The sequence below is a fragment of the Xenopus laevis genome, chromosome 6S (assembly GCF_017654675.1).
Source record: "Xenopus laevis strain J_2021 chromosome 6S, Xenopus_laevis_v10.1, whole genome shotgun sequence".
NCBI lineage: Eukaryota > Metazoa > Chordata > Amphibia > Anura > Pipidae > Xenopus > Xenopus laevis.
The window spans coordinates 54,589,582-54,615,322 of NC_054382.1; the positions used below are offsets into that span (position 1 = coordinate 54,589,582).

Genomic DNA, 25,741 nt, shown 5'->3' on the forward strand with positions numbered 1-25,741 from the left:
ATTTTACAAAAGTGTTTTTCTTTTGTCAAAATGTATAAAGTTTAATGCATTATTCACTCCCCCCCCCCAAAAAATGTAATGTTTGTAAGTATAAATGTGAGAGAAATTACATGTAATAGCTTTGCGCAGCTTAACAGCATTAAAGGTGAATCTAAAACGAGGAAGGCACTTTGCTTTTAACCCCTTCCCAGTTGCAATGCAGTTGCCTTGCACAATATTGTATATTTGATCAATTATTTCCCCTTTTGATAACTGCATAGAAAGCAGAGAAAGAGCTGCAGAAGAGTAAATGACACATGAAGCAAGGAACTTAATTGGAGAGTCAGATTCCTTATTTGGCAAAAAAAGGGTTTTCTCTTTAAACAGTAGCAGAAAAGGGGTTAAGTCTTACGTCTCAGCACAGATCAGATTTTTCAGGTAGGTGTTGATCAGCAGAAGGAAAAAAACTGGGAGTGAGTAAACTCTATTAAAATAATGTGGGTGGTTATAATAAAATGTGTCCAAAGCTGGAAATCCAGCATGTTGAGCTTCACCTTAGAATTTACTCCAATCAATAAACTGAGGAGGGAAATCAAAACAGAATTCATTGTCAGTTTGTCTCATCCTCTCATAAATTAAAGATCAACTTGTCATATTGCAGCTTAGCCCTTGAGACAAGACCGCAATTGCACTAGTTGTGCTAGTGAAGATGTCCTATAGTAAGACAAGGTGAGGGTTTTGGTTTATAAGAGCAGTGCATTAGATTCTTTCATTGGATTCTCGTTACTGCTGAGACAGAAGTGCGGTCCTGTTGGCTTTCATCTTCTCTAACCATTTCACTAAGTGATTATTTGTCATTTCCATTTCTTCCATTTTGTCCAAAGCAGTTCGAAGCTGTTGTGAAAAGGGAAACAATTTGTTTTTTATCCTCAGTATTGTTTTTTTATCATTTACACTTGAACCCCTTCTTCCACCTGCCACCATCTATGACACTTGTCAGTTAGCTACATTACAATCAGCATCAGACAATATGATCCAGATAACTGGTTAAAAGGGAAGTTCATCTTACTATAAATTTTCAGTATTTTTTAGACATTCTAGACATGATTTAGCCATCATGAATCGCAGGGCCCCATATGAAAAAAATTGCTGGGCTGCGCCCACCACAAGCCCCACCTACAGGTCCGTCCCTCCGCACCCCACAGGTCCACCCCCCACCACACACTAAAAAAAAAAAACATTGGTGGCTATGGTTCTCACATGTTAATAAAAAAATATTGATGGTCAGGGCCCCCCCATTGAAAAAAACATTTATGGCCAGCCCCCCCCCCAGAAGTTTAAAAAAAAAATTGGTGCCCTGGGCCCTACCACACAACAGGGACCACAAAGGGTTACCTTTAGGGGGGCCCTACCATGTTACACTTACTTCATTAGTGTGGCCCACCTGCTGTCAGTGAGCTGCCAACTACAGAAGGGTTGAGGGGAGCACAGGTGGCTGCATCTTCTTCCAGTGACAGCATTTTCTTCCCTTATTGGTCATAGAATATCAAGTCCTGGTAAAGCTGCATGGTGATTGGATGAGCTGGAGAAGTTCAAACCTCAGCTATCCAATCCCTGAGCAGCTCAACTGGGACTTAAACTCAGTAACCAATAAGGGGAAGTAATGGACAGAAGATACCTCTCCTTGTGCTCCCGCCCCCTGCCTTCCCGAAGTCAGCAGCTCTCAGAAAGCAGGGGGGCCCAGCTAATCAAGAAAGTGTGGCGTGGCCGGGCCCCCCTTACCCTCGGGTCCCCTCCTGATGGCTGCCCTGATCATAGCCACAAGCATTAGGGGACATCAACCAAAAATGAAAGTAAATATTAAGAAATTTTCCAAAATAAATTCATTCAAAATGCACAGATATTGTACCGTATATACTGTCTGTACAATATCTGCCTGTACTTCTATTCTCTTCACTGCTTGCTTGACTACAGAAATAGTTCTGTAACATACTTAAAGGGAACCTACCAGTAACATTTTGATTCCCAAAAAAATTATCAGATGGGAGAAACAATGTTTTTCAAGAAAAGAGTGCTGGTTAGTGCCGTAGTTAAAATGGGATGCAAAAGGGAAATTAGAATAGCAAATTAGAATAATAAAAGCAAATTAACAAATATTGCTTAAGACTAATAAGAAAAGCCATAAGAAATAGGTTTTTACTTTGTGACAAAACAGATGCAATGAAACAATTATTTCTGCTAGAGTGAAATACCTCTCTCTGAAGTCTTCTTTTTTCTGCTTTCAGCTCGTCTTCTACCTTTTCTGCATTCTCAGCTGCTGATTTATACCTTACTACTTGTCCTTCAAGCCTCGTGACCTAAAAAACAAATAACTACATTTTACTGCCATCTGCAGGTCATGGTGTTAGTATGTATTGAAGTTGCTTGGGTGGGGGGGGGGCTTGATTTATAAATAACAACTTGAAATCGCTCATTATCAAACTAATCATGTACGGAATCCAGAACTTGGCCTAATCCCAGCAGACCAGTCTAGACCTTGATTTAGTCACCATTTTGCCCTTTATGCCTTTCCATAAATAACCTACCTCTTATCATTGTCATGGACCAGGGGGTAGAGTACAGGGTTCCCACTGCACACTGTACCCTCTAAGTCACATGGTATTGCGTTAATGGAAAAATCCTTTTCCCATTCGCTTACTGGTTGACACCTAAAATTACCCAGGTGCAACTCGCATGACATTTACAAACAAGCACAATATGCTCCTTGCTGGAATTATGGATAAACATTCAAGTTACATGAATTTTTGCCCTTAACCTGTATCTCCATTGTCTACAGAGGAAAGACAAACTGCCAGTACTAACCTCATAGGTGAAAACACTAAATTAAAATACATGCATATACTGTACATCTGCATTTCCATTACAACAGTAAACATTGGTTTGGCTTTTAAACCAGACAGTTAGTCTATTTTGCATGAACTAACTGAGGACCACTTAGGCTGAAAAGAACAAGTAGTGAAATTAAGTGGGACTAGGTAAATTATATCCAAGGAACTGGTAATATATTACAACAAAAAACATACATTTTGTTCCAGCGTTGTTATATCTTGTTCTGCTTTTGAAAGTCTGAACTTATATTCACTCATTTGCCTATTAGCATCTCCTGTGGAGAAAAAACACAAAAAAGCATTGGAAGTTTATTTCAGAGAAGCATCATCATATTACTAAAACACTTCTGTGCCACCATTTACATACAGTATATAAGGTTGAAAAGGAAAAAATGGATATAGTATGAAGTTCCTCTACAAAACAGTTTCAAATCCATTTTACTCTTATAAGCTATCATTGGGGGGGACTGTTTCTCCATTATTTAGTTTATACTGTATACCAAATAATCTTAGTAAGAACACTAAGCAAAAACACTATTCCAGCTGCTTACGGGAGCAGCAATGAAGCTAATAAGATCTACCCCGGTAGAGCACTTCTAGCACTGCATACATTCCAAATCTATGAAAGGCAGCTTTGCATAATAATTATAGCTGTTATAATACCAAGGCATTATCTAGGCATGGCCCTTTAGTTAAACTAAAACTAAAAAAAAATGGATACAAACTCTGCATCTCAATTAACTGCAGGTCCGATCCATTCTCCAGGCTGGTTGAATCAGTTGTAGTGGAATTATTATTGGTGTTTTTTTGTCGTTCATCATCAAGATGTAATTTAAGTTTTCTGATCTGTACCAAAAAAAAAAAATATAAAGAAATTACTAAAATATTATGATCATTATAGAGAATGGAAATGTGTGTAACAGTTTTGTTCTCTTAAAAATTATATATTGTTTTTAATATTATAAACAAAATAAGCAGCAATTGCATTAGAAATACATTCTCTTATGTAAAATTAAAGTGCTCAGGTAGAAATGATAATTGGATTTACCATGTCCCTCTCTCACAACTGTTCTGACGAATCAGAAAGATGCAAAATAAAAGTGCTTTCAGTTTCACTTCCTGCACTGTATAGTGGAATAATAAGAAAAACATATTTTTCGATAAAAATACTAGGCAGAAGTTTGTTCAGCACAAGCCCTATTCATTAAACTAATGCTAAGTATATATTTTTAGTGATGGGCGAATTTGCGTGAAACGTTTTCGACGGGCGTTTTTTCGACGCCAGCGCCCGTTTTTGATGCCCTGGCGCCCGTTTTTGACGCGAATTTTCGCGGGCGTTTCACGAATTTATTCGCTGGCGGCGAATCGCGCAAATTCGCGCCTGGCGAATAAATTCGCCCATCACTATATATTTTGCAAAATATCAAAAAATGGGTCAAATTCAGTTCTGTGAAAAAGTTCTCTCATGGTTTATCACCTGAAAACGCATGGATGAGATTGAATTAGAGAAGAAAAAACTTCTAATTCTGTTACATAGTTACATAGTTAAATTGGGTTGAAAAAAGACAAAGTCCATCAAGTTCAACCCCTCCAAATGAAAACCCAGCATCCATACACACACCCCTCTACTTTTAATTAAATTCTAAATACCCATACCTATACTAACTATAGAGTTTAGTATCACAATAGCCTTTGATATTATGTCTGTCCAAAAAATCATCCAAGCCATTCTTAAAGGCATTAACTGAATCAGCCATCACAACATCACCCGGCAGTGCATTCCACAACCTCACTGTCCTGACTGTGAAGAACCCTCTACATTGCTTCAAATGAAAGTTCTTTTCTTCTAGTCTAAAGGGGTGGCCTCTGGTACGGTGATCCTCTTTATGGGTAAAAAGGTCCCCTGCCATTTGTCTATAATGTCCTCTAATGTAAAGTGTAATCATGTCCCCTCGCAAGCGCCTTTTTTCCAGAGAAAACAACCACAACCTTAACAGTCTACCCTCATAATTTAAGTCTTCCGTCCCTCTAACCAATTTAGTTGCACGTCTCTGCACTCTCTCCAGCTCATTTATATCCCTCTTAAGGACTGGAGTCCAAAACTGAACTGCATACTCCAGATGAGGCCTTACCAGGGACCTATAAAGAGGCATAACTATGTTTTCATCCCTTGAGTTAATGCCCTTTTTTATGCAAGACAGAACTTTATTTGCTTTAGTAGCCACAGAATGACACTGCCCAGAATTAGACAACGTGTTATCTACAAAGACCCCTAGATCCTTTTCATTTAAGGAAACTCCCAACACATTGCCATTTAGTGTATAACTTGCATTTAGATTATTTTTGCCAAAGTGCATAACCTTGCATTTATCAACATTGAACCTCATTTTCCAGTTTGCTGCCCAGTTTTCCAGTTTAGACAAATCACTTTGCAAAGTGGCAGCATCCTGCATGGAACCTATAGTTCTGCACAATTTAGTATCATCTGCAAAAATAGAAACAGTACTTTCAATGCCCACCTCCAGGTCATTAATAAACAAGTTGAAAAGCAAGGGACCTAGTACAGAGCCCTGCGGTACTCCACTAACAACACTGGTCCAATTAGAAAATGTTCCATTTACCACCACTCTTTGTAGTCTATCTTTTAGCCAGTTACTGTATCCAGGTACAAATACTATGTTCCAGGCCAACATTCCTTAATTTAACCAGTAACCTTTTGTGTGGCACTGTATCAAATGCTTTAGCAAAGTCTAAGTAAATCACATCCACTGCCATCCCAGAATCGAGGTCTCTACTTACATTCTCGTAAAAAGAAATTAAGTTAGTCTGGCAAGATCTATGACGCATAAAACCATGCTGGCACAAACTCATAGTATTATGATTTGCTATGAAGTCCAGTATCTTATCATTTATTAACCCTTCGAAAAGCTTTCCTACCACTGACGTCAGACTAACTGGCCTATAGTTTTGAGGCTGAGAACGGGATCCTTTTTTGAATAGAGACACCACATTAGCAATTCGCCAGTCTCTCGGCACTATGCCAGATCTCAATGAATCCTGAAAAATTAAGTAAAGAGGTTTGGCAATCACAGAGCTAAGCTCGCTAATTACCCTGGGATGAATATCATCTGGCCCTGGACCTTTGTTAATCTTAACATGTTCAAGTCTCTTTTGAATTTCTTCATGTGTGAACCATGCATCATTAGTTGTATTACTAGAATTGGGACTGTTAAGAAGGAAACCTTCACTTACTGGTTCCTCATTTGTGTAGACAGATGAAAAATATGAGTTCAGAATCTGCGCTTTTATTTTGTTTTCATCAACCAGCTGACCCCCCTCTGATAGTAAGGGTCCCACCCCTTCCTGCTTCATTTTTTTACTATTAACATATTTAAAAAATAATTTTGGATTTTTTTTACTGCTTGCTGCAATATCCTTTTCTATAGCAATTTTAGCTTGCCTTATAGCTTCTTTGCATGATTTATTGGCCTCCTTGTACCTTATAAATGTTTTGGCTGTACCAGCTAACTTGAAAGCCTTAAAAGCACGTCTTTTCTTACCCACCTCAACACCAACGCTTCTATTGAACCAAAAAGGTTTTGCTTTGCAACGACGTTCCTTGCTTACAAGTGGAATATACTGACAAGTATATTAAGCAGCATTTTAAAGACTTCCCATTTTTGTTCTGTGTTTAACCCAGTTTTTTTCACAGACTTCAATAGAGATTTCAAGTAACAAACAGTGAGCGTTTGTTGTAAACTGAATTACATCTCAAATTGAATTTTATCAAGGAGCTTGCACATGATAAACCTTTTTTCTCACTGAACTGAATCTGGCCCAATTCTTAAAGGGGTGGTTCAACTTTAAATTAAATTTTAATATTTTATATTTTTTTAGTTCTTTGCCTTTTTCTTTGGATTCTTCTCAGCTTTCAAACTGGATTCACTGACCCCATCTAAAAACAAATGCTCTGTAAAGCTATACCTTTATTGTTATTGCTACTTTTTATTACTCATCTTTCTATTTATTCCCTCTCCTATTCATATTCCAGTCTCTTATTCAAATCAGTGCATGGTTGCTAGGCTAATTTGGACCCTAGCAAGCTGACTGCTGAAACTGCTGGAGAGCTGCTGAATAAAAAGCTAAATAACTCAAAAACCACAAATAATAAAAAATGAAAACCAATTGCAAATTGTCTTAGAATATCACTCTCAATGTCATACTAAAAGTTAATTTGAAGGTGAACAACCCCTTTAAAGACAAGTCATAAATAAGCATAGGCTGTAAAAAGTGAAAAGACTAGCTGGGTTTTTACCTGGGCCATGAAGGTGAACAACCGCTTTAAAGACAAGTCATAAGTAAGCATAGGCTGTAAAAAGTGAAGAGACTAGCTGGGTTTTTACCTGGGCCACTAATTCTTCTTTCTCTTCTGCTAGTTTTCGTAGCCTCACATCTGGAAAGCAAAGTAAAATATCATGAATGAAACCAGAAGATGCATAAGCCATACACTTTAAGATTCATTTATTTCACAAGCACATCCCTGCCCAACATGGCTGAGCATTTGACCTGGGGGCCAACCATCTGACTATAAAGCGGGCCAAGGACATGCCCAGTTGTAGGCTGGACATAGGTCCCGTAAACAGGCCAATAAGCTGCCGACTATGACTGGAACCATTGAGTCACCATGTCTTTATACTCTGCACTGGTTTTATGCACTTGAATAAACTATGCCAGGGTCTTGACGAGGGTTTTATCCTGCAATAATATAATTTCAATGTCCAAATTAAAAGGCCAGCAAAAGACAGAGGTTGTTATAGATGTAAAATAAACACAGTGTACAAAAAAGACAAGTTGTCTTGCTATGAGCACTCTTAGCCTAGCACTCACAGCAAACTAAATACTCACTGCTGGCATGGATCCATTCACTATTCTATACATACAGGTTTTTGGTATAATCACACACAAATGTAAATCATTGTTGAACACTCATCTTACAAGAAGGGAAAGGTGGTTATCAAACTAACCACGTACAAAATACAGTATAAGATTTAGAAAACCACTGCCCTAAATACATCATAGCGGTTAGAAGTGAATCTAAAAATAAAATAAAAAGACATACAATTGTATAATTATATGCAATAATTATATACAATTATATGGATACACATATAATCTACTTATCATTCCTGTGGAAAGTCAAAATAGAATGCTGGTAAAACAAACATTTCACTCTTGTAAAAGGAATGGTCAATTTGTTATCGCTTAGAATAATGTAATCATAATTTAGGAAATGCAGGGGGTCCCTCAGGGCTCGGTATTGGGTCCACTTTTATTTAACTTGTTCATTAATGACTTAGGGGAATTGTAAGTAATCTATCAGTGTTTGCAGATGACACAAAACTATCCAACCCAATTAATTCCATCCAGGATGCGGCATCCTTGCAACACGATCTTGACAAACTGGTAATCTGGGCAGCTAAGTGGCAAATAAGATTCAATGTTGAGAAGTGTAAAGTCATGCACCTAGGATGCAAAAATATGCAAGCCACTTATACCCTTAATGAGACGGCGCTAGGCAAATCCATTATGCAAAAGGACCTTGGAGTCTTGTAGATGATAAACTTGGCTGTAGCAAGCAATGCCAGTCAGCAGCATCAAGGGCATATAAGCTCTTGAGCTGTATTGAAAGGGGCATTGATTCATGGCAGGAAGGGGGGTCATTCTTCCACTGTATAGAGCATTGATAAGGCCCCATCTAGAATATGCCGTACAGTTTTAGTCTCCAGTACTCAAACAGGACATTATTGTATAAGAGAGAGTACAGAGAAGGGCAACTAAGCTGGTAAAAGGTATGGAAAATCTCAGCTATGAGGAAAGACTGGCCAAATTGGGGATGTACATGCTGGAGAAGAGGCACTTTAAAGTAACTTTTAGTATGTTATAGAATGGCCGATTTTAAGTAACTCTTCAATTGGTTTTGATTATTTTTTATAGTTTTATAATTATTTGCCTTTTTTTCTGACTTTTTGTAGCTTTCAAATGGGCGTTGCTGACCCATTCTAAAAAGCAAATGCTCTGTAAGGCTACAAATGTATTGTTGGTCCTAATTTTTATTACTCGTCTTTCTATTCAGGCCCACTCCTATTCATATTCCAGTCTCTTATTCGAATCAGTGCATGGTTGCTAGGGTAATTTGAATCCTAGCAATCACATTTGCTGAAATTGCAAACTGGAGAGCTGCTGAATAAAAAGTCAAATACCGTATATACTCGAGTATAAGCCGATCCGAGTATAAGCCGAGGTACCTAATTTTACCTACGAAAACTGGGAAAACTTATTGACTCTAGTATAAGCCTAGACACAACTACAGCCGTCTCCCAGCAGCGCACATTCCGCCAAAGAGACCCCCCCCCAGCGATCAACCGGACTTCTTTGCAAAGTTGATGGTGACAGAGAATTGCCAAACGGATTACTGTGTGCATTGTCCCACTGTCCCACTACCATGTGCAGAGGGTGCTGTGTGATATTGCCATCACTGTTATTCTTTCATATAACCAACAGAGGGCACTGTGTGATATTGCAGTCACTCAAATCAGTCTGGTGACTGTTACCTGTGACCCTACTGCATACAATTCGTCGGCTTCAATCCTTGTTAAGTACCTCCACCTGGGTACACTTCAAACTGGAACAATAAGATTTAGGCAAGGAAGAGCCTGAGAGGCAGAAGAACTGCTCAAGTGAATTTATTTATGTTTCACACTACATGTTTCGAGCCTCCTGGCTCTTTGTCAAGTGTAATACACAGAATGTTCAATGAAACTTTTAAAGCATACAAACAGGAAATGACCTCAATGTGATCTTCATTACCAATTATCACCCTCCCCCTAAAGGTGAGCATTAAATCGAATAACAATGTCCATAAAGTCCATGTAAATAGTCCATTGTGCAAAATGTGTAGTCCAATTAAGAACCCTGTGAAAAGTGCTGGAAGTAAAAATTATTAAAACCAGTTAAAAGCATTATATAAGTAAGATTTACATGGTACTGTTACCAAACTATTAACCTACCACTTACTCATAATCAGTTTTCCTTGCACAAATAGCTATCTAAAATCTTCAATAAATATTTCAAATTTTTCAAATTTTAGCGGAAAAATAACCCATACTTTACCATTAGAAGTACTCAAATATTTCTGAATGGGCAAAATTTCAAGGCCTGCGAAAGGGGATAAACAGCAATTAATATTATAGAAAACATTTAACACTCCAATTTTCATTTAGACCCTTAGGTGTAACCGTATCTAGTTTCTTAATCCAATACATTTCTCTTTGTTGGATTCTTTGGAGTAAGTTTCCACCCCTAGATGGCGCTCTAATCACTTCCAATACCAGCCATTTTAATTGTGATACATTGTGTTTCTTTTCAGTGAAGTGTCTAGATACCGAAGTATCAGTATAAGTATCTTTCTTATAATTACGAATGTTGCCCCGATGCTCCTTTATTCTAGCTTTTACAGCCCTTGTGGTTTGTCCAACATAGACCATGCCACATGGACATTTCAAAAGATATATTACATTGCGTGACTCACAAGTAGCATAGCTATTGATTTGTAGTGGGGTACCTCTGGTAGGATGATTAATTTTATCCCCTTTTATAATTGATGGACAACAAATGCAATTTAGGCACGGGAATGTGCCTTTTTTTGGTTTACCAAGGAATCTCTGTGTATCCTTTTTGATGGGTTCAATTTCAGCTGGACATAAGGTGTCTCTAATGCTTTTCCCTTTCTTATAGCTGAACGTTACTGACTCTGCGAGTATTTTACTATAGATTTTGTCTTGTAAGACTATTGGCCAGTATCTACGGATGATTTGTTCTATGCCTCTACTTTGTGCACCGTATGTCGAGACCAACGGGGTTAATGTTGTTTTTCCTTTCTTTTTATAGGTGAGCAAACTCTCCCTGTCTATTTGTAACACTTCTTGAGCATGTTTTTTGATGGATTTTTGACTATAACCTCTATTGGCAAATCTGTTTTTTAAGTTATCAGCTGCTTCTATATACTGGCTGCTGTCTGATGAGATCCTCCGAGCTCTCAGAAACTGCCCTTTAGGTATAGCTTTGATGACATTTGGGGCATGATAGCTAGTAGCATGAAGGATATTATTCCTATCAGTTTGTTTACGGTATAAACTGGTATGGATTTGCCCTCCTATGATTTTAAGTTGGACATCTAAAAAGTTAAGTGTGTCTAGTCCAACTTCTGTTGTGAATTTAATGGTCTTATGGGCCTCATTTGCATTTGATATCATTTCTTCAAACATTTGTAATGGGCCTTTCCATAACACCAGGATATCATCTACATAGCGGAAATATCCCTGTATGTATGACTTAAATTTACTTTCTAGGAACAATTTTTTCTCCAGGTTGTAAACAAACAAGTTGGCGAGGGACGGTGCGACCGCAGCACCCATCGAGGTCCCCTGGCGTTGCCAATAATGGTCATTCCCAAACCTGAAATAGTTTTTATGTAGGACCATAGCCAAACAATCTACAATAAAGTAAATTAAGTGATGTGAGAGATTAGTATCCAGGAGCACTTCTTCCACTATACTAATACCTTCTTCCTGTGGAATGGATGTATACAGACTTTGTATGTCTATGCTACATAGTATGGTATCTGGTTCGATATTAATTCCATTCAATTTGCATAGTAAGTCTGTGGTATCTTTTAAACAAGTAGGTATTTCACTTACAAGCGGTTGTAAATACTTATCCACAAACTTCGACAATGGTTCTAAAACCGATCCTATTCCTGACACTATTGGTCTACACGGAGGGTTAACCAGTGCTTTGTGGATTTTGGGAAGAAGGTATAGTACAGGCGTCCGTGGATACTCAGTTGTGAGAAACTCTCTTACATTTGGAGTGATAACCCCATTTTCAAATGCATCTGTGACAAATTTATCAATTTCGTTTTTAAGGGTCACAGGTAACAGTCACCAGACTGATTTGATTGTATTTTCCACCAGACTGTTACCATTACCCCAGCGTTAAAGAAATGACAGAAAGAGATTACTCAGAATTATCCAACAAAGGCGCAAATACTTTTGCCTACAGTGATGAAGATATTAATCGAATCCTGTCTAGTTTGGAAACTGAGCAACTTATACCAATTGAATCAATCCCACAGAGCGATGTGGCAAAAGAATTACTAAATCTACAAAAGAAAGAAATACATACAAGTCTACATGTGAGCACATTAGCGGAATATATCAAGACTAAACGAATACCGAGGGGTCTGCGCCTCGACATTAAGCCTAATTTGTGCGCAGAAGACCAGCTTTTACAACAGCGCTGGCTAGAAATATGCAATAAATGCAGCATAGACCTGATGGTACTTACTGTAGAAAGGCTTACCGTGAAACTGCATGAAATCAGAACATCCATAACTGCTTCTACTGCGAAACTGACAGAGGAAAGGGGCGCTGAGCAGTGCAACAAAATCCTCAGCGACCATAAAGATATCCTGGAGAGACTCCGTTCCTCCATAACTGACAGGAAGCGCGCAAAGTTCAACAGAGACGCCAAGGACTATCAGGAAGGAAAGGTGTACACGTGGAGAGAGGAGCGGAAGTGGCAGCGCTCCGAACACCAGCAGAGGACCGGACTGCCAGCTCCCTTCAGAAACCAACGCAGAGGTGCATCACAAAGCGCATCATACACCCAGAGAGGTGGCAGGAAAGGATTTCCGACACAACTACAAGGCGCCTCAGCATATTCCACCTCTAGCGGGGAAGACCTACCTTTGTCCTCAGGCTCGGCTCCTTTTTTAGAACAGTGCTCCCCAACACAGGAGGAACATCGGAAAGACAAACACGGCGCAAAGAAGGCCCCAGACAGAGAGAGTAATCCGAAAAGGAATCGCAAGCAGATCAGGTAAATAACCTAGTTGTGAATATCTCTACGGTTAACCTGACTAAGGCTGAACTCTCTCTGTTAAATAAAGGCTTAAACTTTGTACCTACATACACTCTGGATCCCATAGAGTGGGAGATTGACTTTCAAAAATTCATTAGGGGTCTAAAACTTAAACATTACTTTGCTAATATGTCTGATATGAAGTTAAGCACTACAGATATCACTACTGATGTTATAATGACCAGCTTTAAGAAAAAAAGTAATTTTGTACCTGAATCTACTAATGACTCACTTAGAGCATTTGAAACTATTGTGTCTCATCAAGTTAGGAAACTATGGGATATAAATACAAGTAACATGGGGCATAGTAATTTATCATTCACCGAAAGGAAGGCCCTCACCTCACTTAAAAATAATAAATCTATTGTAATCCGTAAAGCGGATAAAGGGGGTGCTACGGTGGTAATGAATAGAATGGATTATATGACAGAAGCATTGCGGCAACTATCAGTGCCAGATCACTATGCCTTAATTGATTTTGACCCAACCATGACTATTAAAAACGAAATTGATAAATTTGTCACAGATGCATTTGAAAATGGGGTTATCACTCCAAATGTAAGAGAGTTTCTCACAACTGAGTATCCACGGACGCCTGTACTATACCTTCTTCCCAAAATCCACAAAGCACTGGTTAACCCTCCGTGTAGACCAATAGTGTCAGGAATAGGATCGGTTTTAGAACCATTGTTGAAGTTTGTGGATAAGTATTTACAACCGCTTGTAAGTGAAATACCTACTTGTTTAAAAGATACCACAGACTTACTATGCAAATTGAATGGAATTAATATCGAACCAGATACCATACTATGTAGCATAGACATACAAAGTCTGTATACATCCATTCCACAGGAAGAAGGTATTAGTATAGTGGAAGAAGTGCTCCTGGATACTAATCTCTCACATCACTTAATTTACTTTATTGTAGATTGTTTGGCTATGGTCCTACATAAAAACTATTTCAGGTTTGGGAATGACCATTATTGGCAACGCCAGGGGACCTCAATGGGTGCTGCGGTCGCACCGTCCCTCGCCAACTTGTTTGTTTACAACCTGGAGAAAAAATTGTTCCTAGAAAGTAAATTTAAGTCATACATACAGGGATATTTCCGCTATGTAGATGATATCCTGGTGTTATGGAAAGGCCCATTACAAATGTTTGAAGAAATGATATCAAATGCAAATGAGGCCCATAAGACCATTAAATTCACAACAGAAGTTGGACTAGACACACTTAACTTTTTAGATGTCCAATTTAAAATCATAGGAGGGCAAATCCATACCAGTTTATACCGTAAACAAACTGATAGGAATAATATCCTTCATGCTACTAGCTATCATGCCCCAAATGTCATCAAAGCTATACCTAAAGGGCAGTTTCTGAGAGCTCGGAGGATCTCATCAGACAGCAGCCAGTATATAGAAGCAGCTGATAACTTAAAAAACAGATTTGCCAATAGAGGTTATAGTCAAAAATCCATCAAATACATGCTCAAGAAGTGTTACAAATAGACAGGGAGAGTTTGCTCACCTATAAAAAGAAAGGAAAAACAACATTAACCCCGTTGGTCTCGACATACGGTGCACAAAGTAGAGGCATAGAACAAATCATCCGTAGATACTGGCCAATAGTCTTACAAGACAAAATCTATAGTAAAATACTCCCAGAGTCAGTAACGTTCAGCTATAAGAAAGGGAAAAGCATTAGAGCATTAGAGACACCTTCACAGCAAATCATAATACTATGAGTTTGTGCCAGCATGGTTTTATGCGTAATAGATCTTGCCAGACTAACTTAATTTATTTTTACGAGAATGTAAGTAGAGACCTCGATTCTGGGATGGCAGTGGATGTGATTTACTTAGACTTTGCTAAAGCATTTGATACAGTGCCACACAAAAGGTTACTGGTTAAATTAAGGAATGTTGGCCTGGAACATAGTATTTGTACCTGGATAGAGAACTGGCTAAAAGATAGACTACAAAGAGTGGTGGTAAATGGAACATTTTCTAATTGGACCAGTGTTGTTAGTGGAGTACCGCAGGGCTCTGTACTAGGTCCCTTGCTTTTCAACTTGTTTATTAATGACCTGGAGGTGGGCATTGAAAGTACTGTTTCTATTTTTGCAGATGATACTAAATTGTGCAGAACTATAGGTTCCATGCAGGATGCTGCCACTTTGCAAAGTGATCTGTCTAAACTGGAAAACTGGGCAGCAAACTGGAAAATGAGGTTCAACGTTGATAAATGCAAGGTTATGCACTTTGGCAAAAATAATATAAATGCAAGTTATACACTAAATGGCAGTGTGTTGGGAGTTTCCTTAAATGAAAAGGATCTAGGGGTCTTTGTAGATAACACGTTGTCTAATTCTGGGCAGTGTCATTCTGTGACTACTAAAGCAAATAAAGTTCTGTCTTGCATAAAAAAGGGCATTAACTCAAGGGATGAAAACATAATTATGCCTCTTTATAGGTCCTTGGTGAGGCCTCATCTGGAGTATGCAGTTCAGTTTTGGACTCCAGTCCTTAAGAGGGATATAAATGAGCTGGAGAGAGTGCAGAGACGTGCAACTAAATTGGTTAGAGGGACGGAAGACTTAAATTATGAGGGTAGACTGTCAAGGTTGGGGTTGTTTTCTCTGGAAAAAAGGCGCTTGCGAGGGGACATGATTACACTTTACAAGTACATTAGAGGACATTATAGACAAATGGCAGGGGACCTTTTTACCCATAAAGTGGATCACCGTACCAGAGGCCACCCTTTAGACTAGAAGAAAAGAACTTTCATTTGAAGCAACGTAGAGGGTTCTTCACAGTCAGGACAGTGAGGTTGTGGAATGCACTGCCGGGTGATGTTGTGATGGCTGATTCAGTTAATGCCTTTAAGAATGGCTTGGATGATTTTTTGGACAGACATAATATTAAAGGCTATTGTGATACTAAACTCTATAGTTAGTATAGGTATGGGTATATAGAATTTTAATTAAAAGTAGGGAGGGGTGTGTGTATGGATGATGGGTTTTCATTTGGAGGGGTTGAACTTGATGGACTTTGTCTTTTTTCAACCCAATTTAACTATGTAACTATGTAACTATGTAACCTTATGTCCAGCTGAAATTGAACCCATCAAAAAGGATACACAGAGATTCCTTGGTAAACCAAAAAAAGGCACATTCCCGTGCCTAAATTGCATTTGTTGTCCATCAATTATAAAAGGGGATAAAATTAATCATCCTACCAGAGGTACCCCACTACAAATCAATAGCTATGCTACTTGTGAGTCACGCAATGTAATATATCTTTTGAAATGTCCATGTGGCATGGTCTATGTTGGACAAACCACAAGGGCTGTAAAAGCTAGAATAAAGGAGCATCGGGGCAACATTCGTAATTATAAGAAAGATACTTATACTGATACTTCGGTATCTAGACACTTCACTGAAAAGAAACACAATGTATCACAATTAAAATGGCTGGTATTGGAAGTGATTAGAGCGCCATCTAGGGGTGGAAACTTACTCCAAAGAATCCAACAAAGAGAAATGTATTGGATTAAGAAACTAGATACGGTTACACCTAAGGGTCTAAATGAAAATTGGAGTGTTAAATGTTTTCTATAATATTAATTGCTGTTTATCCCCTTTCGCAGGCCTTGAAATTTTGCCCATTCAGAAATATTTGAGTACTTCTAATGGTAAAGTATGGGTTATTTTTCCGCTAAAATTTGAAAAATTTGAAATATTTATTGAAGATTTTAGATAGCTATTTGTGCAAGGAAAACTGATTATGAGTAAGTGGTAGGTTAATAGTTTGGTAACAGTACCATGTAAATCTTACTTATATAATGCTTTTAACTGGTTTTAATAATTTTTACTTCCAGCACTTTTCACAGGGTTCTTAATTGGACTACACCTTTTGCACAATGGACTATTTACATGGACTTTATGGACATTGTTATTCGATTTAATGCTCACCTTTAGGGGGAGGGTGATAATTGGTAATGAAGATCACATTGAGGTCATTTCCTGTTTGTATGCTTTAAAAGTTTCATTGAACATTCTGTGTATTACACTTGACAAAGAGCCAGGAGGCTCGAAACATGTAGTGTGAAACATAAATAAATTCACTTGAGCAGTTCTTCTGCCTCTCAGGCTCTTCCTTGCCTAAATCTTATTGTTCCATATTGCAGTCACTGTTAATCTTTCATATAACCAACAGAGGGCGCTGTGTGATATTGCAGTCACTGTTATTCTTTGATATAACCAACAGAGGGCGCACTGTTATTCTTTGATATAACCAACAGAGGGTGCTGTGTGATATTGCAGTCACTGTTATTCTTTCATATAACCAACAGATGGCGCTGTGTGATATTGCAGTCACTGTTATTCTTTCATATAACCAACAGAGGGCGCACTGTTATTCTTTGATATAACCAACAGATGGGGCTGTGTGATATTGCAGTCACTGTTATTCTTTGATATAACCAACAGAGGGTGCACTGTTATTCTTTGATATAACCAACAGAGGGCGCTGTGTGATACTGCAGTCACTGTTATTCTTTGATATAACCAACAGAGGGCGCACTGTTATTCTTTCATATAACCAACAGATAGCGCTGTGTGATATTGCAGTCACTGTTATTCTTTCATATAACCAACAGAGGGCGCACTTTTATTCTTTCATATAACCAACAGAGGGCATTGTGGGATATTGCAGTCTCTCCCCAAGTGAACTGTTGGTATAGGAATGATTAAAAGTGACTGCAATGAGTATAAGCTGAGGTAGACTTTTTCAGCACATTTTGGATGCTGAAAAACTCGGCTTATACTCGGGTATATACGGTAACTCAAAAACCACAAATAATAAAAAAAGAAAACCAATTGCAAATTGTCTCAGAATATCACTATGTCATACTAAAAGTTATTTCAAAGGTGAACCACCCCTTTAAGGGGTAATTTGATAACTATGTATAAATATATAAAGGGATCATATAATAATCTTTCTAATGCTTTATTTATCAGTAGGTCTTTCCAGCTGACACAAGGTCACCCATTTCGATTAGAAGAAAGGAGGTTCTGCCTAAATATTCGAAAGGGTTTTTTTTTACAGTGGGAGCTGTGAAGATGTGGAATTCTCTCCCTGAATCAGTGGTACAGGCTGATACATTAGATAGCTTTAAAAAGGGGTTGAATGGCTTTTTAGCAAAGGAGGGAATACAGGGTTATGGAAGATAGCTCATAGTACAAGTTGATCCAGGGATTAGTCAAGAAGGATTTTTTTCCCCCTCTGAGGGAAATTGTAGAAGCTTCAGATGGGGTTTTTTGCCTTCCTCTGGATCATCTAGCAGTTACAGTACGCAGGATAAAAAAAGTTAAAAGGTTGAACTTGATGGACGTGTGTCTTTTTTCAACCTACTAAGTTACCTTTAAATACAGGTTGATTTCCCATTTATATAAATAGCGCGTACATTTGTTTCAAGCACAAGGTCAATAATCTATAGAAATGGTAAATCCACTTGTATTTTAATGTGTATTGGCATTTATTCTGTGAATGAAAGGTTACATAATGATAGCACAAGTGATAAGATGATGTTTGGTAGTAAACTGTGACACTGTGAAATGTCATCTCTAGTTTAGGAAACCAAGATAATGGGAAAATATCTGGGCAATATATAACACTTTGGCATATAAACGAATCCACTTAATTCATTTAAAATTACCAAGGTGGCCTTCTCCTGCAGATTCCAACACATGTGCTGCTTCTTGGGATACTACAGTTATTGCACCAACCATTGGCCATTAGGAGTTCCATCTGGGATGATAACTAGTCCATGTTTCTGAAATGAAAAATTGATATCTTTGTAAAAATGTCATATCACCATATCAATATATAAGTATACTAAGATATATAAGTAGGCTATTATTTATGTGTGTGTGGAATATCAGGTATATCTACAAGGGTTCCCAAAAATGGAGGCTACACTGGGAGGAAGGAGGTTGCTTCCCACGGACATCAATGAAAAGCAAATGGGTGCTTTAAATAAACCCTTGGCTAGTTATTATGACCAGAGTTGCAGCAGCATGCATTGTTGGGCAATAATCATGGATCTACAAAAACGATCCACAGAAAGTATGCAATGTTATGATTGATTGGCGGTGCCACTGCCCATATAAAAGTCTAAACTAAAAGCAAAATATACAGAATAAGAGAGACAGCCCTGTTCCAGTTGCAACCTGACCAACATACTGTACCTCTCCTATCTTCATTTTTTCCTTCACAGCAGTCACCTCATCTCTAAGCTCATCTCGCTCATTTTTAATGCAGTCAAAGTATTCTTTTGGTCTATCTAGTGCATGCACACAGGCCATTTATCAGCAAAGCAGCAATGAGAAGAAGTGCAGTAGCAAGAAAAGAGAAAAAATGGGAAAATGAAATATACCTGGATTGAATGAAAGATTTAAGAGAAGCGTGCAAGCACAACAAGCCACTGGAACAAAGACACTCAAGTTGTATAAAGCACTTAAGAAATCTACTAAAATAATTTCTAAATGAGAAATATGTTACTAAAATAATTTCTAAATGAGAAATGTTACTAAATATTATTATTACTAAATTTATTCTTCTAAGGGCTAAACTAGAGAGAGGCCATGTGCATGAATTATTATGCTAAATTGCTTGCCTTTTATTACTAAATACTTTCAGCCAACTGATATCACTTAAATTGTTGGGGTTATTTAAAATCAAATTTGTTGCTCAAAAGAGAACAATGAATTTATAATGTTTCCTCTTTTGAGCTATAAGAAAATGATTTTTTTGTTGCCATAATCACATAAGGGTTATGGGGGAAACATAATCTAGGAACTGGCAGCAACATGAGTTTAATGATCAAAATCAATGCCTTTCATTATTTTTAAAGCCAAACAGGGCAAACAGGGAAACAAAAGCTAATTCATGCGTGGGTCTTGCAAGGTGAGATCACCAGTGCAGGGATAATTGCCTTGCATAAGGGATTATATGAAAGTCAAAACATCAACAACCAAGGGTGATGAAAAGGGGTTGTTATATATGGCCCAGAAATGTTTGTTACAAAACTAACTCTGCTAACTCATGGTTACATAATTGTGAAAACAAAATAATGCTGTTATTATTTCATAATATAAAGTAGCAATTGGTATTTTGTTAATTAAAAGAATAAGCAGCATTTTCAGCATGTCTATTTATTTTGTACTTATTATGTGGAAAAAAGGGAATATGTAGTTGTATACTGCCCATTTAAGATACTGTACATGCCGGTGTTCTGTATAACAGAAAACTGCAAAATAAAACAACATATTTCAAAGATAAGTAGGAAGCAATTCCTAAAAATAAATATTTATAAATGTTTTTTTTATCTCTAAAAGTTAAGGTTTTTTAAAAAAATACTATGCCTTTAAAAGTTCCTCAACATCATCAGAAGTTTTAGAAAGGAATCATGTATAATTATTTTCTCTTTTAATCCAGAGGAAACAGATATGTGACTGGGGAAGCAGACCGGTGAAGATAACTTTCTTACAGAAAGTGGATGTTGATATTGTTACACCAGTACAATGAGCATGTTACACATAAGCAAGATTGTTTGGAGTTTGCAATCCTTTACGCTCCAATTTATTACATTGTTTTCCATATTATTTTTACTTTACAGAAAAAATCATCTAACAAATGAGCCATATACATATAATACTAATATTTTATTAAATGTGCTATATATCTAGAGTGTGTGATCATTTCCTTTTTTCATTGCAGATATGTATGGATGATATTCTTCCTTTCATAATGGAATTGACAGTTGACTGTGAAAATGACACATCATATAAGAAAGGCAAACTATCTTTCAGAGCACATGCACATACTAGCCTGAAATATTACTCTAACAATAGATCTTTACTTCAACCCAATTGTAGGCATGCATTTGTATTATAATTTGTTAGGAGCAGACCAAACCAAATCAAAGTAATAAAATAAATTACTCTACTCAGATATTTTAAGGTCAACTAAAATAAAAGGTTAACAACTAAGTATCTGCAAACAGAATTAATATGAAAGAGATGTGCTTTTATACTCCTTTACCCTAGCACATCTGATGCAGTGCCTTTTGCCTGCTAATATAAATGCTGACTAACCCTAGCTATGCAACAATATAAAATACTAATAACCTAAGTGGTGTCACTACTTTTGGCCAGGCACCTGTGCAAATAAACCATAATCATAGGCTAAGTATCCTAAAGTCATAGGCTAATTCCCAAGCCCTCTTTTTATTTATTTCCTTATACAGTAGGTGATCTATGGTAGTTTATAAAACTGTTACCCTCCTCATATCTGATAATATGATCTATATGTTTTGAATATATTATGCTGTCCCTTAAAGAAGCTGAATTTACTGTTCCTTAAAGAGAGGTATGTTTATGTATGTATGGCAGGCAAATTCCAGATATGGGTTGACCAAACAGGTGGAAATCCTTCAGGATTAAATATGTGAGACTTCATGCAACATGCTGGGACGATAACCAGTGTTATTCACTTCTTTAATGGGGCCTCTGCCAAAGTCAGTGAGAAAAGTCAAATTATGTACATTTTGCAGATGTAAATGTTTATGGTTTTAAGTGCATTCCATAGTTACTAGTCAGCTATGTGAACATTATATTTTGGTTTGCTCCTGACATACCGTAATATACTAATCACAACCCCACATTCTCTTTCTTCATACCCCAATTTTTTTAATCTTTCCTGTTAATTGTCTCTTGCAGATCATACACCTCTCTGACTAGAGAGTCTACTCTCTGTTGCATACGCTGGTTCTCCTGGAGCAGTGAAAGGTAAGAAAGAAACAGGAGGTGAAAAGGAAAGCACAAAAGGCATAGTACAGAGAAACACAAGATAGAAACAGAAGAATCATATAGGAGCTTTTCTCCTCGGCAAATAATATTTGTGTTCATGGCCAAATACAAATTAGAGGGAACTTTGCTGAACAGTAAAGATTCATCGTCACTGAACATTTTTTTAGGGTACGTACTCCTTACACCTAATGCTTACACAATCATACCACATTGTACAATGTTATACAATGGTATTAAATGAATTAGTAAAATTGAAGTACATGTCACATGTTAAGTAACATAACGGCAGGCTCTCCAAAGAATTTTTATGGACCCCAATCTTTAGGTCTCCACAGACTTCTTTCCATGACATTCTTTCGACATGATCTGGCACTCCAAAGTCTCAAAAAATGGATAATCATTTTGCTAAACAAAAATGTGAGCAGAGCCATGGACGTGGTTCTCCCAATGGGTCTGCATAGGACAAAATGGCAAAATACCCACTCATATGCTGACTTCTACAAACAATTTGACAAAAGCATACAGTTTATTAATCAGAAACCTACAAATATCTTACTATGTGAAAGCAAAGTAAATATAGAATGAATAAAAATAATTTACAAGGGAATAAAATCAGGTTAGCAGACATTAAAGGAAACAAAATAGTAACAATCAAATAAGGAGTAAGCTTTACAGTTTCTTAATAAGAAACCTACAACAATCTTACTTTGTGAAAGCAAAGTAAATATAGAAATGAATAAAAATAATTAACAAGGGAATAAAATCCGGTTAGCAGACATTAAAGGAAACAAAATAGTAAAAATCTAATATGGAGTAAGCTTTACAGTGTGGTATCAAAAGAATTTTCAAGGAATATTGTTTCTGTTCTGGTGCTGTTCTGGTATGGTTCTGTGGGACAGGTTAATTTAAATAAGACAGACACCCAAACAGTAATATACTATGACCACCTGACACAGAACTAAGAAGCAATTCAAAAACAGGGGTGCAAGTGTTAAAGCATCTGTTATTTGCACTTCGCACCCTGTCCTGCACTTTGTAAATGACCCTCCAGTGCCAGATGAGGTGTGTTATTACACATGCCTTACCTTAAGAGCAGTTGCATGTAATTTGATTTTAAAAAATTTGAATTAAAAAGTTATAACAGGCAATTTAATCAATAAAGAACAGAATATTTAAGATTGTTAAAATGTTTGTTTTCCTTCTCAACACAAACTGTATTTTAAGGCTTTAGAAAAAACAAAGTCCCCCAGCTAAAGGAAAAAGCCAATAATTGTAGATGTAGAAAAACAAGTTGCAACTAAACAGAGTTTTAACTAACAGGTTATGTACCTATAGATAAATTGGGTTAAATATACATTTTTTTCTTACAATCAATTAACACTTATGTGTTTTGCAATATCAGGAGAAAAGTTTGCAACACTTCTTATTATAGTGTACCTATAGCAACCAATCAGCAGGTAGCATTTACTGGTCACCTGTTTAAAAGCAAGCATTTTATTGACTGCTTTGGGTTACTGCTCCTGGGCAAACTTTGCGCTTTCATTACAACATTATGGTAAAGGTCTAAGCAAAAATAAATAAATAAAAGAAACAGAATATCTATTTAAAAAAAGAATTCATACCTCTATAAACTCATCCCGTTGCTGAATGCCTTCTTTTAGTTCATCTAACTTGTGCTGAAGAATACTACAGTTATGCTTTTGCCTTTCTAACTCCTACAGATGATTGGGAAAAACAATAGTTGTTATATTTAGTTTATTTAGTTGCATATGCCAATAAGTTTAAGCATTATAATAGCAATACTTATTGAAATATAGTCTAATATGTGCTATGCCATAAAAGACTACTTATCAGCAGTATTGAAAATGAAACGGATAAGTTAGTGTTCCATGGACAGCAAAGGGAAAAACCATGCATAGCCCTAAAATAGTTTCTGAATCAAAGAAGGGTGAACAAAAGATGCATATGCCATAGCCCTTAAACTGGATAGTCAGTATTTTGAGACGACTGGTACTGAACTGATGGATAAGGTAAGGTATAATAGACAACATACTACAGGTATCCAGAAAGTTTTGAATTACAAAAGCCGTCTCCCATAGACTCCATTGTAATCAAATAATTAAAATTTTTAAAACGGATTTCCTTTTTATCTGTAATAGTAAAACATTACCTTGTATTTGATCCAAACTAAGATTAAGGGTAGGACTACATGGATGTTTTCGGCGTGATCTGGAGAGCTGCAACAAAACGCTGGCGTCAAATCGAATGCAACGGAAATACAGTAAGTAATGGAAATGTCGGATGAAGTTGCAACGTTGATCCGACGTGACACGACTGTCGGAAGCAGACGCGGCGTGCAGCGTCTCCGTCCGACAGTCGTGACGCTTCAGATCAACGCTGCGACACCTTCCGACAATGCATTCACTTACCTTATTTCCGCCACCTGATTTGACACGGATCACGCCGAAAACGTCCATGTAGTCCTACCCGTAATTAACCATTGTATTTGGTTTATTTAAAGCAATGCTGACACGTTCCTATAAAAATCATAGTAATGTGTCCATATCAACTCCTTGATCACGTGCTGCATGCTGAAAATTTACTCTAAAAGCCCCCGTAGCCGCCCCCTGCCCCACGAGCCTTTATGAAGCCGACCCCCTGACGTCGCTAATGCATCTTCTGCAGTTGTTTCAGTCATGCTGGGCGGCGTGATCCTTCCCTAGGCTAATTACAAATGAAAACAGGACTTCAGCCTATGGAAGGATTGCTCTGCCCGTAGCCTGACTGAAACAACCACAGAAGATCCGTTAGCAGTGTCAGAGGGTCGCCTTCACAAAGGTTTGCGGGGCTGGGAGTGGCACCTCCTTGATACCGACACGTTTCTATGATTTTTATAGGAATGTGACAGTATGCTTTAATGTTTACATTATATTCTAGAAGACTTAATGTAAGAAGATCCAAATAACAGTAAGATCTGTTATCTGGAAAACCTCAACTCCTGAGCATTCCCATTTTTTGTCTATAGAGACTGTAAATGATATCCTTATAAACGGCGCATTCTGACATCAGTCAGCAATGGTCACTGACACACGCTACCTGCAGCTTTTCTTCCTGCCTGTCCGCCACACTTGTCACTTCCTCCATCACGTGGCGTGCTCACTCGCGTCTTCTATTCCAGTCTTGCTGCCTTTTTTTCACTCTCGGTTCTCCCTTTCTCTCCCACCCTCTGCGTCTCTCTCCCTCTTCTGTTCCCCCCCTCCGCCTCTGATCTTGCTCAGTCTGCATCTCTCTCCCTCTTCCGCTCCCCCTCCAACCACTCCTTCTGCCCCTCCCACACCCTGTTACTCTTCGGTCTTGTTGCTTCTGCCGATCCCACCCTCCAGCTAACAAACTTCAGACTTGCTCCGTATACGTCTCTCTTCCGCTCCCCGGGCCCCCTCCTTCTCCGGTCACAGTCATTTTGCCTCTCTCACACCCTGACACTAATCGTTCTTGTTACTTCTGCCGCTCCCACCCTCCCACTATCAAACTTCTCTTGCCTTCAGCCATCTCTGATGCAGTGGAAGACAATGATGTCACACAGAGCGGGCTACTTCAAAAGAACCTAAAGAAAGCAAGAAAAAATACAGGTACCTAGCTCCCTAAAAGGGCTGCAGGGAAATATAAAATCAACAAGGAGATACACCAACAAAATAGACTAGTTGGCATTATGTAAAAAGCAAACATACATATATATATATATATATATATATATATATATATATATATATATATATATATATATATATATATATATATATATATATATATATATATATATATATATCCTGCAAACCAGGAGGGATTGAGTGCAGGTACTTTCTGAACATATACATACAATATTTTCTGTACCTGTGCTCATTCTTTTAAAGGGGATGCTCATGCCAAAACTCTTTAAAAATAAGTAATTCTAAGTTGTAATACATATTATAATGGTCATCTTCCCAAAAGCCATTTGTTCAGAATGAAGTTTTAGAAA

The 25,741-nt window shown here is 37.7% G+C and overlaps 1 protein-coding gene and 1 pseudogene across 1 annotated transcript; one reads left to right on the plus strand and one right to left on the minus strand.

Annotated features, from left to right (window-relative positions):
• Nucleotides 1-327: 327 nt before the first annotated feature.
• On the minus strand, nt 328-25,346 carry LOC121395065 (annotated as a pseudogene).
• Nucleotides 11,929-16,964, plus strand: LOC121395064. The gene is made up of 3 exons (XM_041567587.1): nt 11,929-12,806; nt 16,500-16,544; nt 16,731-16,964. The coding sequence occupies exons 1-2, from the start codon at nt 11,929-11,931 to the stop codon at nt 16,504-16,506; spliced, it is 885 nt and encodes a 294-aa protein (XP_041423521.1). The 3' UTR covers nt 16,507-16,544; nt 16,731-16,964.
• Nucleotides 25,347-25,741: the final 395 nt, after the last annotated feature.